The sequence below is a fragment of the Heliangelus exortis genome, chromosome 9, assembly GCF_036169615.1.
Source record: "Heliangelus exortis chromosome 9, bHelExo1.hap1, whole genome shotgun sequence".
Classification (NCBI taxonomy): domain Eukaryota; kingdom Metazoa; phylum Chordata; class Aves; order Apodiformes; family Trochilidae; genus Heliangelus; species Heliangelus exortis.
Window position 1 is genome coordinate 2,093,700 of NC_092430.1, and position 16,466 is coordinate 2,110,165.

General features: G+C 52.4%; 2 protein-coding genes across 2 annotated transcripts in view; both read right to left on the bottom strand.

The window, feature by feature from the left end:
• Positions 1-16,466, bottom strand: part of STK25 (serine/threonine kinase 25) — a 289,606-nt gene that overhangs the window by 71,528 nt on the left and 201,612 nt on the right. The gene's annotated exons all lie outside the window — the stretch shown is intronic.
• Positions 5,978-16,466, bottom strand: part of GPC1 (glypican 1) — a 211,606-nt gene continuing 201,117 nt past the window's right edge. Inside the window, exons 5-9 of the mRNA XM_071751680.1 lie at positions 14,479-14,609; positions 10,737-10,856; positions 10,473-10,606; positions 9,214-9,389; positions 5,978-8,480 (exon numbers count right to left, since the gene is read on the bottom strand). Of these exons, the coding sequence (XP_071607781.1) occupies positions 8,263-8,480; positions 9,214-9,389; positions 10,473-10,606; positions 10,737-10,856; positions 14,479-14,609 (779 nt within the window). The 3' untranslated portion in view covers positions 5,978-8,262. The remainder of the gene's footprint in view (positions 8,481-9,213; positions 9,390-10,472; positions 10,607-10,736; positions 10,857-14,478; positions 14,610-16,466) is intronic.

Here is a 16,466-nt window from a genome sequence, read left to right on the forward strand (position 1 = left end):
TAGAAAGAAAGAAAGAAAGAAAGAAAGAAAGAAAGAAAGAAGAAAGAAAGAAAGAAAGAAAGAAAGAAAGAAAGAAAGAAAGAAAGAAAGAAAGAAAAAGCTTAAGAGAAAAAAGAGAAAGAGAGAAGGAAAAAGGAAGGAAGGGAAAGGGAGGAAGACAGAATGAAAAAAGAAGAAAGGGAAAGAGAAAGAGAAACAGAAAGAAAACAGAGAAAGGAAAGAGAAAGGAGAGAAAGAGAAAGGAGAGAAAGAGAAAGGAGAGAAAGAGAAAGGAGAGAATGAGAAAGTGAGAAAGAGTTGAACAGAAAGGGAGAGAAAGAAGGGACAGAAAAAGAGAGAGAGAAAGATGGAAGAGAGAGTGAGCGAAGCAGCAGAGAGAGAGTGAAAGCAGAAGGAATGAGAAAGAGAGAGGCAGAGCTGGAGAGAGGAAGCAGAGAGCCCTGTGTGCTGTGTGAGGAAGAACCTGAACTGACCTGCACAAAATGCTGAAGTGCTGGAAGGCAGAGCTGAGCTGGGGCTCCTCCTGCAGCTGCACCGTGGAGTCCATGTGCTGGGGGCAGATGTGGGCACAGCCACACAGCAGCTGCTTCAGGGGGGGCTCGGGCACTGCCGTGGAGTTCCTGGGGAAAGGGACTGTCCCGGGACCTGGAAGGAACAGAAATCGGTTGCTGAGGAGGAATTTGCATTTGCATTTCTCCTGCTTCCTCCTTCTCTCCCTCTGCCCTCAGCCAAGGGGGTCGAGTTCCCCAGAGACAGTCCCAGGGCTGCACATCAGCCCCAGGAGTTTGGGAGAAAGCCCCAGCTCCTGAGCCACACAAGTTGAGCAGTGCCAGCTCTGACCGGGACACCACAGGACGACACAACCCCCCCTCCCTGACAGCAAAATCCTTCCAAAGCCCCTGGAAGGAAAGAACCCACCCCCTTTGGACTGCCAAGGGCTTCCTGCCAGCCTGGCACAGCGAGGCCAGAGCCTGCCAGGCAAGTCGGGGCCCTCAGTGCCCTTCAAACAAACCATTTCTACCCCAGGGCCTTCAGCTGCCAAACCAGAGAGCAGAGCAAGAGGAGGAAGGGCCCACACACTGACACAGCATGAGCAGAGCTGGAAGGAACCTCTGCACATCACCCAGCCCAACTCTCCACTAAAGCAGCAGCAGCAGCCCCTGGAGCACATCCCACAGCACTGCCCTTGCACGGGGGGACCTTTCAAAGTCCCTTCCCACCCAAATTATTCCACAATTCCAAGACTCTTTGGATGCACTCACACAGGGGCTGAATTTCTCCTCAGCAGGGGACTCCACAACCCCCCTGGGCAGCCTGGGCCAGAGCCCTGGAAGGATTTTCATCCTCAGAGTCAAGATTTTCATCCTTTTCAGATTTCACTGGACCTTCCCATGGCCCAGCTTGTGCTGCTGAGGAGGATCTGGCCCCATCCTCCTGGCACCCACCCTCTAGATACTCACAGACATCACTAAGGCAGCCTGGGGTGACAGAATCACAGAATCACAGAACTGGCTGGGTTGGAAGGGACCTCAGAGATCACCAAGTCCAACCTTGCTCCACTCCCCCCGTGGTTCCCAGCCCATGGCACTGAGTGCCACATCCAGGCTCTTTGGAAATATCTCCAGGGATGGAGAATCCACCCCTTCCCTGGGCAGCCCATTCCAATGGCTGAGCACCCTCTCCATAAAGAAATCCTTTCTAACACGCAACCCAAACAAAGATGGAACCAAAGATGTACAAACAAACATGGAGACACAAACAAGGCAGCACCCTGACCACATCCTCAGCTCCTCCACAGAAGGAGACTCCACAACCTCCCTGGCACCCTCAGAACAAACAATTTTATCTTTCTCATATTTCACTGGACCTTCCATGGCCCAGCCTGTGCTGCTGAGGAGGATCTGGCCCCATCCTCCTCGCCCCCCCTCTCGATCCTTGCAGACATCAAGCAGGGGGCCTGGGGACACCAAAGGGTCCGTGACCGTGTCCTGCAGCTCTGTCACCCCCAGCCCCTCCCGATGCTGGGGGGACATCTGGATGGGCAAGTGGTGGTGTCCCATGACACAGGGATCTCCTCCCTCCCCTCATCCCCCATTTCTGCCCGCAGTGCAGCCTCCCCATGCTGGGGGGACACAGACACAGCCGGATGGGCACATGATGGGGTCCCGCGACACGGGGATCTCCTCCCTCTCCTGATCCCCCCCTTTCTGACAGACACCAACCCCACCGAGACCCCGGACACCGTGCCACCGACCCGCCGAGCCCCTGCCCCACACAGCGCCCCAACCCACCGAGCCCCGGAACCCACGGAACTCACGGAATCGCCCCGGTCCCCCGTCCCCCCTGCCCCAGGGAGCACTGTGTCCCACAGACCCCTCCTGCCCCCCCACGGTGCCTCCCTGCCCCTCTCTGCCCCCCTCAGGACCTGCAGCTCCCGCCCGTCCAGCGCCGTCTGCTCCAAACGCAGCACCTACGCTGCCTCCGCCGCCATCTTCCCGGCGGCCCCTGGAACCGACACAACCAACACTTCCGGACACGCGCAGAGCGGACGGCGGGAAGCAGCGCCCCCTGGCGGCCTAGTGCTGATTCGGAGGACCTCCAGGCTGCGGGGCTCGGAGCCGCTTGGGGATCTCCGGGCGCCCGGGTCCCTTTTTCCCGGGATTTTTTTTTTTTTTTTTTTTTTTTTTTTATTGGGGGTGGAAAAGGGTAAATAAACCGCGGAGAAGCAGCCGCAGCGCCTCCCGGAGAAGCTCCCCCCGGTAACCACCACCGAACCCCAATGGAGCCTCTCGGGTGCGGTGTCGCGGGGTTCGCCCACCCGGACCCCCGTGTGCACGTCCCCAGGGACCCTCTGAGACCCCAGGGACCCCCTGTCCATTTTGGGGAACCCCAGCGACCCCCTGTCCCCATTGAGTGGGAGACACTGAGGTCTCCAGGGACTCCTTGATCTTTTTGGGGGACCCCCTGACCTCGTTGGGGGACACAGTGACCACCCTAGGGACCCCCTGTTCTTTTGGGGGGATCCCCTGAAACCCCCCCCCCCCAAGGACCCTCTGTCCTCTTTGGGACCACAGTGAGCCCCCCAGGGACCCCCTGTCCTTTCTGGAGAACCCCAGGGACTCCCTGCTCCCCTTGGGAGGGACCCCCTGAATGTCCCAGGGCCCCCCTGTCCTTTTGGGGGAACCCCAGGGACTCCCTGCTCCCCTTGGGAGGGACCCCCTGGATGCCCCAGGGCCCCCCTGTCCTTTTCGGGGAACCCCAAGGACTCCCTGCTCCCCTTGGGAGGGACCCCCTGGATGCCCCAGGGACCCCCTGTCCTTTTGGGGGAACCCCAAGGACTCCCTGCTCCCCTTGGGAGGGACCCCCTGAATGCCCCAGGGCCCCCCTGTCCTTTTGGGGGAACCCCAGGGACTCCCTGCTCCCCTTGGGAGGGACCCCCTGGATGCCCCAGGGCCCCCCTGTCCTTTTGGGGGAACCCCAGGGACTCCCTGCTCCCCTTGGGAGGGACACACTGAGCCCCCCAGGGACTCCATGACCTCGTTGGGGGATCCCCTGAATGCCCCAGGACCCCCTGTCCTTTTTGGAGGGAACACTGTGTACCCCCAGGGTCCCTCTGTCCTCGTTGGAGGCTGAGAAATTCAGGAGTTAAACAGAGCCTGAGCCATCCCCAGATTCCCAGCAATCCATTTCCTTTTCCCTGTCAGGGGGGTGAGGACCAAGCCATGGCAGGGCTGAGGCAGCTCAGGATGAAGTCCTGGGCCTCACATCTTCTCCTGGTCCTTGGACTTCACTTGAGAGAATGAGAATCAGCATCAGCATCACCCTGACTCAGCACCACACACCCAGATGGATTGAGCTGAGCATCCCTGCCTATCCCAGAGGAAATTGTAACCTTTAGCCAAGTCCTAGCAGGTTTGCACTGAGGAACATTTTGCCCTCCAGAAGGAGAAAAGGAGTCAAGAGGTCCTACCTGGAACCCTCCTTTGGGGAGGAAGGGACAAGAGAGATGCCAGAACTGACCAAACAGAGGATTCCATCCCATACACCTCATCCTCAGGAGAAATGGGAGGGATCACCAGGCTCAAAGCCCTTCCTGCTTCCCCTGCTTCTCCTCTCCCTCTTTGCTTCAGCATCCTGGGAGGATTCCATCCCTTCCTCTGCCTCTGCTCCTGATCCATTCCAGCCTGAATCTGTGTGTTCCTGCCTCCAGCTCCCAACTGCTGCTGACTCCAGGATTCCAGCCTGGACTTTCCCAGGGCTGCCCTGCAGCCTCTGTGGTGATGTGAGAGTTATTGGGGGAAAGGGGGGAGGAACGTGGGATCCATTTTCCTGTCTATTTGTATAGATTGAGTCATTTTTCCTATTTATCATTATTTTTTCATTCAAGCTGTGTAGTTCAGTTCCCAACCCATGAGTCTCTCTCTCTTATTCTGTCTCCTTTCTTTATCATGGAGGGGAGGGGGATTCACAGGGAACATCTGTTACTCAGTTTAATTGCCAGGCAATGATGTTAAATCCTGCCCCTAATTTGTTCCTTCTTCAACACTTTGCTTTCTGGCTGTGACACAGAAGGAGCCTGGGAGTGATTCTTTCTGCTGGCACCTGGACAATCACAGCACCAACTTTGTCATCATCCTTCTCCAGACCTTGGGAGTTCCTCAGGACTCTTGACCCGGCCTTCATCTGTGCCCCAACAAGGAAAAAGAAAGAAAACTCCAAACTCTGCTTCAATGGAGGAAATAAAATTGCCCCGGGAATACAGATTTAAGTCTCCAGCCTTTTTATTTATACAAGGATTCAAAGAACATATTTCAACTTTAGATAAACAGTGCATGAGAGTTACAAGTACCTTGGTAACAGAAAGAAATAGATAACTGTCTGGCTATGCCAATAAGTGAAATAATTCTTATTCCTGCAGGTAGAAATGCATTTGCTTAAAGCAAAGGTGGACTTGAGATATTTTGCTATACCTTAGCCCCTAGAAAGCCCACCAGGAAACAACAGGCAGTTTGTCTTTTGTAAATGATAAGTAGCTGTGCTCTCAAAGCCTTTTGAGCCCCTCTCCCTGGGTTAAACACACACATTATGGCACAGAAGAGCAGGCTGAAAGCCAGAGACACTTGGAAATCCACTGTTTCAGGTGTCCTCGTTTGTATTTGCTCCCAAACCCTGTGAAGTGTGAAGCCTTTTTAAACCAGTACCCCCCAAACCTCAGTCACCCCCCAGCAGATGTTCCTCCCCAGCCATCCCAGAGCTCCCCCAAACCCCCCTGGTCACCACCACAGCCTGGGGAAGGGTTGTCACAACCTTTCCAAGCCCAGGAAATGTAATTTATAAGCACTGAGAGGCCCCAGGCTCTGTGCCAGCCCAAGGTGGCACTGCCAGGGCCACCAAATTCCAGCAGGTCGGGGGGAAACCACTTCAGGGCAATGAAGAGAGAAGGAAAAGGGAGCAACTGGGAAGCCACAGCACAGGCAGATCAGAGGAAAAGGGAAAGGAAATAAAGCCCGTGGCCCCAGGGGGATGGAAGAGCCCTCACCCAACCCTTGGAAGGGCCCAGAGGGACAAAAGTGGGAGCTGAACCCCAGGCAAAGCAGGGGAAGGCAGCAGGAAGGGTTTTACTGTGGAGCAGCTTTTGCTGCATCTTTGTGGGTTTGCCTGATTAATTCAGGCTCTCAGGTTTTATTCTTGATAATTTGGGCTATTAAATTGTGACAACGTTAACTGGGCAATCAGTAAATAAATATTTCACATTTCAGACCTGTTCCCCCTGGGGCCTGCAAGGAGCTTTTGAGGGTAAGAGACTGACAGCAAATGCAAGCTGCACAGAAATGGAAATGACAAGAACTTTTCCTTTTCAGCTCCTGTTCCACAAAGCAAAACATTGACCTTGGCATCCATGTGTTAAAACTTCAACACAACTACTTTTTGAAGAGGGTATGATGTTTTAATGCCCCTTTCCCTCCCCACCCCCCTCTTGTTTATTATTTTTTTGGTTTGGATGTAAAGTTTCTGCAGCATTGGTTGTGGGTTTGAAACAGAAGGCTAAGTTTGTATTGGTATTTCCAGTTTAAAAAAAAAAAAAAAAAAAAAAGCATAGGAACTCCTTAGAGCAATAAAAGCAACCTGGAACTCACTGTATTTCCAGAAGTAAATAAACCTCTATAAGCACATGACTTAGATTTATCCACTCCTGCTTTACTGATGGGTTTTGTCAGTCCTTCAGTCCAGAATCCTGGCTTTCATTTCTGGAACTCTACAACCTTTGATCAGTTTTAACCTTGCCAGAAGGTGAGTACAAGTCAGAAAGGACAGCAAGGCAGTAACATCAGTCCCTGGGACTTGGAGGAGCCAGTGAAAGCTGGCCCAAAATCCCTGCCCAGCCCAAGGCACCAGCAGGAACATGAACTCTCCAGGGAGGGGAGGTGACCAGCTCCCTCCACAACCCCTCCTGGGCTCACCTTGGCCACGTTCCCACCTTCCCTTCAATTGCACATTTTAGAAACTCATGTAAAAAAATGGTTTTTTTGTCCCTTCTTTTTTTTTTTTATTTTTTTAAACCAGCCAAACCCCAACCCCATAATGTTTGTTCAGCCCAGGGACACCTCTCCTCTGGCAGGACAGAGGAGAAATGCTCCAGCAGTTGCTGTGCAGGCCAAAAAAGTGGGAGACAGCTACACCCCTGCTCTGCAGAACAAACATTTGAAACTCACACCCCTCTGTTTCTGAAGCCCAAACCCCTGGGCAAGCCCTTGGCCCAACTGGTCACAGTGACTCTGTTGTCCCTATACCACCTGCTAAACCTACTTCTCCAGCTGATGCTTGCCACCCCTGTCAGGCACAGAAGCCTTCTGGAAGCCCCCAAGCACACAGCCCTACAAGCACAGACATTCCTACAGCTATAGGAGGAGATTTCTATCATCCCCCCTTCACCCCCCACCCCTCCCAAACCCCACCCCACCAAGCAGAGCTGGGTCAGGGCAGCTGGTTCGTGGTGGGACAGGGCACAGCCTGGCCCTTCCCCCTGAGCCAAACCAGAGCTGCTGGTGAGTGTCTGACCCCCTGTCCCACCCCCTCCCCCTGATGGAGTGAGGGAAGGTGCATGGAAGCATTGGGAAAGGGCAGGGAAAGAGGGTATTCACTTAAAACCCTACAATGCAAGGAGAACAAACACCAAATGAAGAAAAGCATCCCAAACAAAAGATGTCTCATCCTCACAGGTGCTGCCATGAGTCTGTCCCCTGGGCAGGGACACTGGCCCGGGGCTCATCCGTCCCTGCCCCAGCTCATAAAACACCCTTGGTCTTTCTGACTAGTGAAAAAAAAATTAAAAAAGGATATTCATCCACGGCTGGGGCTGCAGGAGGAGGAGGAGGAGGAGGCAGCACGGATGTGTCAGGCAGGGAATCCCACTGGGGCTCTTTTCATCTCTCTGTTACCTGTGACGGTACTGCACTGCAGGTAGAAACTGGACCATTATTACTTGGGTAAAAAATGGCTTTCCAACTAGCATGCAAAGAAAAAATACCCCAAACCCCAACCCCTAACACTCATTCCCAGTCACTTAGATGTGGGACACCTACATTTCAAACTGTTGCCAGCTATCAGCTCTAGCCAAGAAACCCACTCGTGACCTTCCCGAAGAAAAAGGGAGTTCCACATTTTTCGGGTCCGACAGCCAAACTCTTCTGGTTGAACCCCCCCAAACCTGCTCATGCTGGACCTGAAGGGCCATCTCTGCCTGCTTAGGAAGCACAGAGGAAAAAAACCCCAAAGAGCCCCTGAATGCAGCACTCGAGCAGCGCTGAGGATTTCAGTCTCTGTGTTCGGCGTTGCTCAGGGCACCGTGTGGCAAAGCAGGGGCTGGGGAGGAGATGGGGCCAATTGCATATTTCACAGGAGGGGCTGGCCAGGTCCCCCCCCCTAGAGGCCTCACTGCAAAGCCTTGTTGCAGCCCCGAGAGCCAGTCTGTGGCAATAACAAAAGTAAACCAATGAGGTACAGAAAGAAGAGCCCAGCACTGGGGAAGAGACCAAGAAAGAAGAAAACAGCTCGAGCACTGCCAGAAATAGCAAAGAACTGAAACCTTTTTTCTCCCCCCTCCCCCTAATTTTTTTATTTTCTTTTTTTTTTTTCCTTTTTTTCCTTTTTTTTTTTTTTTTTTTGCCAAGGTGAATTAAATATGTCCTTTTGTTGGTTGGTTGGTTTTGGCAAAGTGAAGCCCTCTCGGCCGCAGTCTCTTTCCTGGCTCAGCTCTGGGAGTTACCGCCCAGCAAGGAGAGCCCCTGAAAGGAGGAGGAGGAGGAGGAGGAGGAAGGCAGAAGGCAGAGGTGTGCTGCTGGCCCCATTGATGCCGTGTCCAGACTGCTTGGGAATAGCATGTGTTTCTGGCTGCCTGGTGCTGGGGCTCTTAGAAAGTCTTTTGCCACAGACGTCGTCAGGACAGCTGTCACCACTCCCCGAGCCACTCATGTCATCACCTGCACAGAGACAAAGGTGAGGTCATCTCAGTCATCACACACAAGTGAGATCTGCAAAACCCCAAACGTTAGGCTGGAGGGCAGAGAACAAGAGGGATCGGGTGCAGCTGCTTGTGGAAGCTGGAAAATTCACCCCCAAAATACGATCATCGGTTCTGCTCCCGGCCCTGCGTGCCTTGGGTCACTAAAAACTGAATGTAGAAATAGGAAAGGTCCAGAGAAGAGTGACAGTGAGTGTTATCAGAGGCCAGAGAAGCCTTGCCATCTGAGAGGAAACAAGAGAAGGACTGCTTAGTTCAGAGAGGAGAGAAAAAAGCAGCAGACTGACAGTAATACACTGAATCACCACAGGAAGGTAAATGCAATGTTCTTAATTCTTTTTCATGATACTCCAAAGGCCAAAGGGACCTCCCAAGTTTTTAAACCCACCATCTGTCCTTAGGGTGAGCCACGTCCTTGCTGCAACCCTGGGGAGCTCTGGCCACCAGCCCTACCCCAGCCACCTCCTCCTCCTCCCTGCATCCCCCACCTTGGGATGCAATCCCATGGGATGATCTCTGGGTGACTCAAGCCAAGAAACCTCCCGAGCAGATGGGAGCTGTGACCTGAAAGAGCACCCAAAATGCTCCAGCCACCCTGCTGGGTGCATTCAAACCCAGCTGTGGGTTTGCACAGATCCCCCCCCCAGCCCCTCTCTGCCTGCCACGGGTTTTTCCAGTTCCAGCAAACTCACTTGCATCCTGGAAATCCACGTCGTTCCCGATGTTGGCGTTGCCCAGGCGGTTTGTCATGATCTTCAGCTGCATGATCTGCTGGCGAATGATCATGTCTGGCTTGGTGATGTCCACTTCCACCTCTGGGTTGTTAATCTGGTTAGCTAAGCCATCCCCCATCACTTCAGGCAGGTAGCTGTGAAGGAAGGAAGGCACAGGATTTAGGGGTCTGCCCCCCACCTGAGCTCGCCTGTCCCCGTTACAGACACCAGGGATAACACAGCCTCTTTCAACCCTAGAGAAGGTGTTGGCAAGGGTTTGCTGAACAGCTTCCATGTCCTGGTGTCTGCTGGGAAGCAGACAGCTCCAGGATGTCGTGGCCAGACCCTGGGGCTCACCCTGACATCCCCTCAGCTTGCAGAAGGTGCTCTGGCAGCATGACTCTCCTGGCATGGGGAGAGGTTTCCTGCAGGAGAAGCTGTGTGAGGGGCTGGGGGCTGCTCTCAGGCTGATCCTCTGGAGCCAAAGTGGCAATTTACCTCCTGTGGGAAAGCTCTGCCCACATCAGAGGCTGTGGAGAACCATCCTCCCTGCCCCAGATAAACCCCCTGGGGACTGACACTCAGATGGCTGAATGTTCTTAGCCTGGGACAACCAGAGAGGTGCCCGGGGAACCTCCAGGGAGCTGTCAACTGGCAAACAGAGCAGTTCCTGCTCCCCCTGCCCCAGCCCATCTGCTCCTGCAGATCTGAGGCACTGCCAGCAATGATATGAAAGGTGTAAGAACTGAAGGCAGCAGCTCTGGCTGGCAGAGATCAGCCCAGCAGGCTCATGGAAAAGAGCAGAGGAAGGTGCAAGGCCAGCAGCTGCCCCCCTCCCCTTCCAGGGATGTCACCTCTGTGCAACAGCATCTCAGAGTGTCCATCAACAGCTGGAAAGACACAAATTCCACTCCCAGCAACAGCTCTGAGGTCTGTGAGGCAAACCCAGCCCTTCTGCCATCTGAGTGCCCCCAAAGTCCAACAACATTTATTTGTTTCGTGGCAAATACATTTTGACTGCTTAACCCTCCAAAACTCAGCAGAATGACAACAGGCAGGACATTCCCAGAGAGCAGTTTTTCAGGAATCCCAGCGTTTCTGTGGACTGGGACAGACCTTCTGGCTCAGTCTGAACAAGTGCCAAATGGGGCTGGCTGAGATGACAGGTAAATGCCTTTTATCAAACCTTCCCTCTCTCACCCCAGGGTGCTCTCCAGGCACCCTGACCCTCTCCATACCTGCCCTTGGTCATCCCATTCCAACATTTGTCATCCATTCCTGAGCTGGCCATCACTTTTTTGCTGCACAGGCTGCCAGGCAAAGCGATCCAGTAGGTCTTCAGAGCTGTCAGATTCCCTTTGGCATCTAAAACCTGTAAAACAAGAGGATCCTCAGGGCAAGGAGAGCTCTGGAGTGCCCAAGGGCTGCTCCCTGGGCCACCAGAGTGCCAGCACACTGGCCCTGGCACATTGGTGAGGGGGGAGCCTTGGATGCAAACCCACCAACATCTCCAGGGCTTGTGCAGAGGATTTTGCTTCCAAGGTGACCTTCCCTCTCCTCTTCTTGTCCTCACTGCTGGAGCCTTTTGTGCTGATTTTGGGATTTCCACAGCCTTGGAAAACCTGAAAAACAAACAAAACTTTTTCCTCCATGCTTTGATATTGTCTCTTTACTTAAGTAGTACTCCACAGTTATGGTTTTTGGTTTTTTTTTTTTTTCTTCTTAACTATGTTTATCTTGCCTATCTGCAAGATCTCTGATTCAGGCTTAGTTTCTGATCAGGTTACTCCTCTGTCAGGATGTGTTTTCAGCACCACCATCAAGCACAAGTTCAGCACTAACACAAAATTAGCACATGTTTTTGGATGAGTTACCAATGTTGATATTAAACTATTTTTAGCAATTTTATCCGTTCCTTTTATGACTGAAAAATAAAATTATGGGAAAACCAAGATGAGAGTTGCTCCCACTCACTCCACCAGTGGTGTGGGCTCCAAGACTGGAGAGCACGTGAGCTTCCTTGACTTGAACAACAGAGCAAGGTGTGAGTACCCCAACAACAAAAGCTGGGTGCTTTTTACCTCAGAAAAGGGGGTGCTGGGACAGGAGGGTGTGTCACAATCTGCATGTCAGATGTTTTAGAGGCAAGTGAGGAAGCCCAACTGATTCACCCCCTAACTTTGGGTACCTCCCATCCTCCTAACTACCTTGCCCAGGTGCTCTCTGGCACTTTGAAGGAACAAATCCTCAGACTTTGTCTTTAGGAGGAGCAAAGGGTGCCCTGGAAGCTCCTGTTTCTCCCAGTCTCTGCATGATCCACACAGGCAACTGAATATCCAGGCTGCTGGAAGGAGCACTCTGCTCAGAGAGCCAGCCTGAAGTGTCAGAGGCCAGAAGGGCTTTGGCACTGTCAGTTTGAGGTGGGAAACCCCAGCCTTGACAAAGAAAGCCATCAGGCTGGAAAAGATGGTCTCAAGGTTGTCACTTGGATGCTTTCAGAAGCTATTGATAAGTCTGACTGTGCAGAGTGTCCTCTGAAAGCACAGGAATGAAGCCCTCAGAGAGCAGCACTGCTGAGACAGCTCGTGCCAGCTGAGTGCTCAGTGTCACTGGGTTCTGACAGGGAAAGTCCTGATCCAGCCAAGAGTCCCTTTGGTGACAGCAGGTCTCACCTCTGTGTCTCAAGGACAAAGCCCCCTCCTGGGGTGCACTCTCCTGCTGAGCTGATGCACCCATGGGAGTTCAGCACTGAGCCAGTTTGTTGATCTGCCTCCTTTGCTCCAGGCAAGAAATCCCACACTGAAAACTGCATGTGGAGAATTTTCACCTTGGTTCTACCACAATAAAAGCAACTTGGTTTCACTGCTGGATCTGGCCTGTTCCTGTTGTTAGGAGACAACTCTGCCAGGTCTCCAGCACAGTGGTTCCTGTGGCATCTCCAGCACAGTGTGGTATCAAAGAGATCCTCTTGCCACCCCAAGGCCTTTGGGTGAGCAATGCCCATGACTGATGGAGAGAACACAGGCCCTGCAGACTGAAATCCATCAGAAAGCACCAGGGAGCTGGGAGGAAGCAGGGAGAGTGCTCCATGGTACAGTGAACAAAGGGCTCAATACCAAAACTTATCAGTTTTTCCCCAGATCCCAGGAGAACCCATGATGCATGGTTTCACTGGGTCAAGGGGGCTCCTGGCTCTCCTCAACAAATGCCTGAGAGGGCCCTGGCTGTGGGCTGTGGGCTGATGTCCTGGGTTGGGGCAGGATAAAGGGGATTTTCTGCCTTGTGCTTTTGCTTTCAGCTCAGTCTCTTGGAAGCAGCTGCACTGCTGAAATGAACAGCAAGTTTCTCAGGCAGTGGCTGCTGCTGGGACTGATCCCACTCCATGGTTATAGTTACAGCAGAACCAAGGACACTGCTCAGCTCTGAGGAACATTTTGCCCTCCAGAAGGAGAAAAGGAGTCAAGAGGTCCCACCTGGAACCCTCCTTTGGGGAGGAAGGGACAAGAGAGATGCCAGAACTGACCAAACAGAGGATTCCATCCCATCCACCTCATCCTCAGGAGAAATGGGAGGGATCACCAGGCTCAAAGCCCTTCCTGCTTCCCCTGCTTCTCCTCTCCCTCTTTGCTTCAGCATCCTGGGAGGATTCCATCCCTTCCTCTGCCTCTGCTCCTGATCCATTCCAGCCTGAATCTGTGTGTTCCTGCCTCCAGCTCCCAACTGCTGCTGACTCCAGGATTCCAGCCTGGACTTTCCCAGGGCTGCCCTGCAGCCTCTGTGGTGATGTGAGAGTTATTGGGGGAGAGGGGGAGGAACGTGGGATCAATTTTCCTGTCTATTTGTATAGATTGAGTCATTTTTCCTATTTATTATTATTTTTTCATTCAAGCTGTGTAGTTCAGTTCCCAACCCCTCAGTCTCTCTCCCTTATCCTCTCTCCTTTCTTTATCAGGAGGGGAGGGGGATTAACAGGGAACATCTGCTACTCAGTTAATTGCCAGCCCAGCGTTAAACTGTGACAGCTGAGAATGTTTGAAGCCTCAAGTTGGAGCCTGAGCCTTTAGCCCTGAAACAGAAGACTCCCAGGACTGACCTGGGCCAGTCCCAAGCTCATCCTTCACCTGATCCCTTTGCCATGCTCCAAACCAGAGCTTAAAGCTGCAGCCATCTGCAGCTCCTGCCCTCTGCTACCAGTGCCACCAGCAAAGACTGCCACATCCCCCTGGTCACTGGGTCACCCTGAGCAGCTCACCACACACATTTGGCAGCTCCAATCACACATTAATTAGCCTATTTAACAATTTAACCCTTCTCATTTGATCAGATTTACTACATGCCCCCTGGAAACACCCTTCTTTGCAGACAATGCCACGGTTTTATGTGGACAACCTCAGCCTCACCTCACAAGGGAAGAAAGAACATGGCCTTTCATGTCAGAAAAGAAAGCTAAAGGGGTGTTTTGCTGCATGCAGCTCTTAGTGCTCTGATGTGTGCCACTGAATTCCTCTGTGGCTAAAGGATACCTCCCAGATCCAGTTCAGACCTGCTCTGTTCCTTTCATCTCCATCTCTACCCTAACTGTGGGATAGCTGCAGGACTTGGGGAATGTCTGGGCAAAAGCAGAAGCCCTGGGGGGGCTGGTTTTGTTCCCAAAGCTCCTCTTACCTGCAGCTACAGAGATGATTGTGGTTAAGTAGATAAATATACTAAAAATAGATGACAAATAGAAGAGAGCTGCATGATAGACTTCTTGGAAGACAGGTGAGCATCAGGAAAGCCCATCTGATACTCTCCAGGTGGACTGCCAGATTGCAACTGTCTCAGAGACACAACCTGACAGGTCAGTGTTTCCACTGCAGAGCATAACCCAAGGCAGGTTCAAGTAGCTGCCTTCTGTCTCTAGAGACTCTGAACTGTCTGTAAATGCCTCAACTCAGCCAAAATATCTCAGGGCTCTTAAGACACAGAGGCACTGTGCAGACAGAAAATGGCACCAAGTCTCCCTCCCCAGTCACCTCTTGGGAGGTCTGGCTGGCTGTGGCAGGGAGGAACACTTGGAAACACTTGAAAAGGTCTTTTTTCCTGTCTAAGATGGGTGGTTTCCTCTTATTAGAAGAGTGAGCATTTGATAACTTTCATCCTTCATTCCCTTTAGTTCCGTTCAACGGTGAGCAAACAAAAATGTATTTGATCCTGGCAGTACCCATGGTGTGTCCTCAGCCAGGCCCAGGCACATCCTCTTACCTTGGCTGTGACTGAATCCTTGTTTTCCTGCAGGTTGGAAATAGCTTCAGAGATTCTCATGTGAATGGTCCCTATGACAGTGTCCACGTTGTAAGGTCCATCAATCCTGTCAGCTACCACCATCAGGGAATCTGCAGCAAAACAAACCAGAGGGAGCTCTCATCAGACTCTGTACAACCCAAACTGAAGATCGTGCTCCTGCTGGGTGTGGTAAACTTGCTGACTTGTTGGGAGACACCTTTCCATGCTCATTTTCCTCTGGCATGGGACAGCAGACAGGAAAGTCACCCTTGGTGGCAGAGGAGCAGAAGTCATCTCCTGCAAATGGTAACATAAAGTTCACATAAAGTGACTGACATTTCCCAGGGTGCTACAGAAAGGAAAAATGGAAAATTGGTGCAGAAATATTAAGTAATGCCTGGCAATATGTGGTCCTGACCCTCCTGAATTATTGCATGTCTTCAGCAAAGCAGAAAGCTGCATCCAGTTGGCAGCCGGTCACCAGTGGTGTCCCCCAGGGATCAGTGTTGGGCCCAGTTCTGTTTAATATCTTTATCGATGACTTAGACGAAGGGATTGAGTCCATCATCAGCAAGTTCGCAGATGACACCAAGCTGGGGGGAAGTGTAGAACAACTCGAAGGCAGGAGGGCTCTGCAGAGGGACCTGGACAGACTGGAGAGCTGGGCCGATTCCAACGGGATGAGGTTCAAGAAGGCCAAGTGCCGGGTCCTGCACTTTGGCCACAACAACCCCATGCAGCGCTACAGGCTGGGCACAGAGTGGCTGGAGAGCAGCCAGGCAGAAAGGGACCTGGGAGTCTGCATTAACAAGAAACTGAACATGAGCCAGCAGTGTGCCCAGGTGGCCAAGAAGGCCAATGGCATCCTGGCCTGTATCAGAAACAGCGTCACCAGCAGGTCCAGGGAGGTGATTCTTCCCCTGTACTCAGCGCTGGTGAGGCCACACCTCGAGTACTGTGTCCAGTTCTGGGCCCCTCAGTTTAAGAAGGATGTAGAGGTCCTGGAACAGGTCCAAAGGAGGGCAACCAGGCTGGTGAAGGGACTCGAGCACAGGCCCTATGGGGAGAGGCTGAGAGAGCTGGGGCTGTTCAGCCTGAAGAAGAGGAGGCTCAGGGGAGACCTCATTGCTGTCTACAACTACCTGAAAGGAGGCTGTAGCGAGGTGGGAGCTGGACTCTTTTCACAGATGACCTCCAACAAGACAAGAGGACACAGTCTTAAGTTGTGCCAGGGGAGGTTTAGATTAGATATTAGAAAGAATTTCTTCACGGAGAGGGTGATTAGGCTATGGAATGGACTGCCCGGTGAGGTGGTAGATTCTCCGTCCCTGGAGACATTTAAAAAAAGACTGGATGTGGCACTCAGTGCCATGGTCTAGCAACTGCTCCAGTGGGTCAAGGGTTGGACTTGATGATCTCTGAGGTCCCTTCCAACCCGGCTAATTCTATGATTCTATTCTATGATTCTAAGTGAGGGGACTGTGATCAATAAAGTGCTGAAGGTACCAGATGTGGGCAATGGCTTCTGTGGCACTGAGGAAAGGAGAAATCCTTCTCACCATCACCTCTGGAAGAAAAGTGAGGGAAATAAAAGGCTATAAAAGGCAGAGAAGCAGCCCAAAATGCCCACAGCTAAACTGGTAAAAGGGCCAGGGAGTGACTGAGCCTCTTGTTCTCAGTTCCTCTTCTTCTGGAAAGCTCTGATGTCCAAGCACTGCTGGGTTTGGACATCTAAAATGGAATCTTGACCAGGTCTGGCTCTGCCAGTCACAAAGGGCAGCTCTGGAAATCACTGCTTACATTGCTGGTCCCTCCGTGGCCTCCCACTTGAGCTTTATCAGCCTGGAGGCCAGGCCATGCATGAGCTTCATCTGCATTTAGGGACTTTGCACCCAGTTATGTGTGACCTCAGATGCCACCAGTGGGGTCTGCCCACTGTCCAGGGGACCCCAGAAACCTTCTGGCAG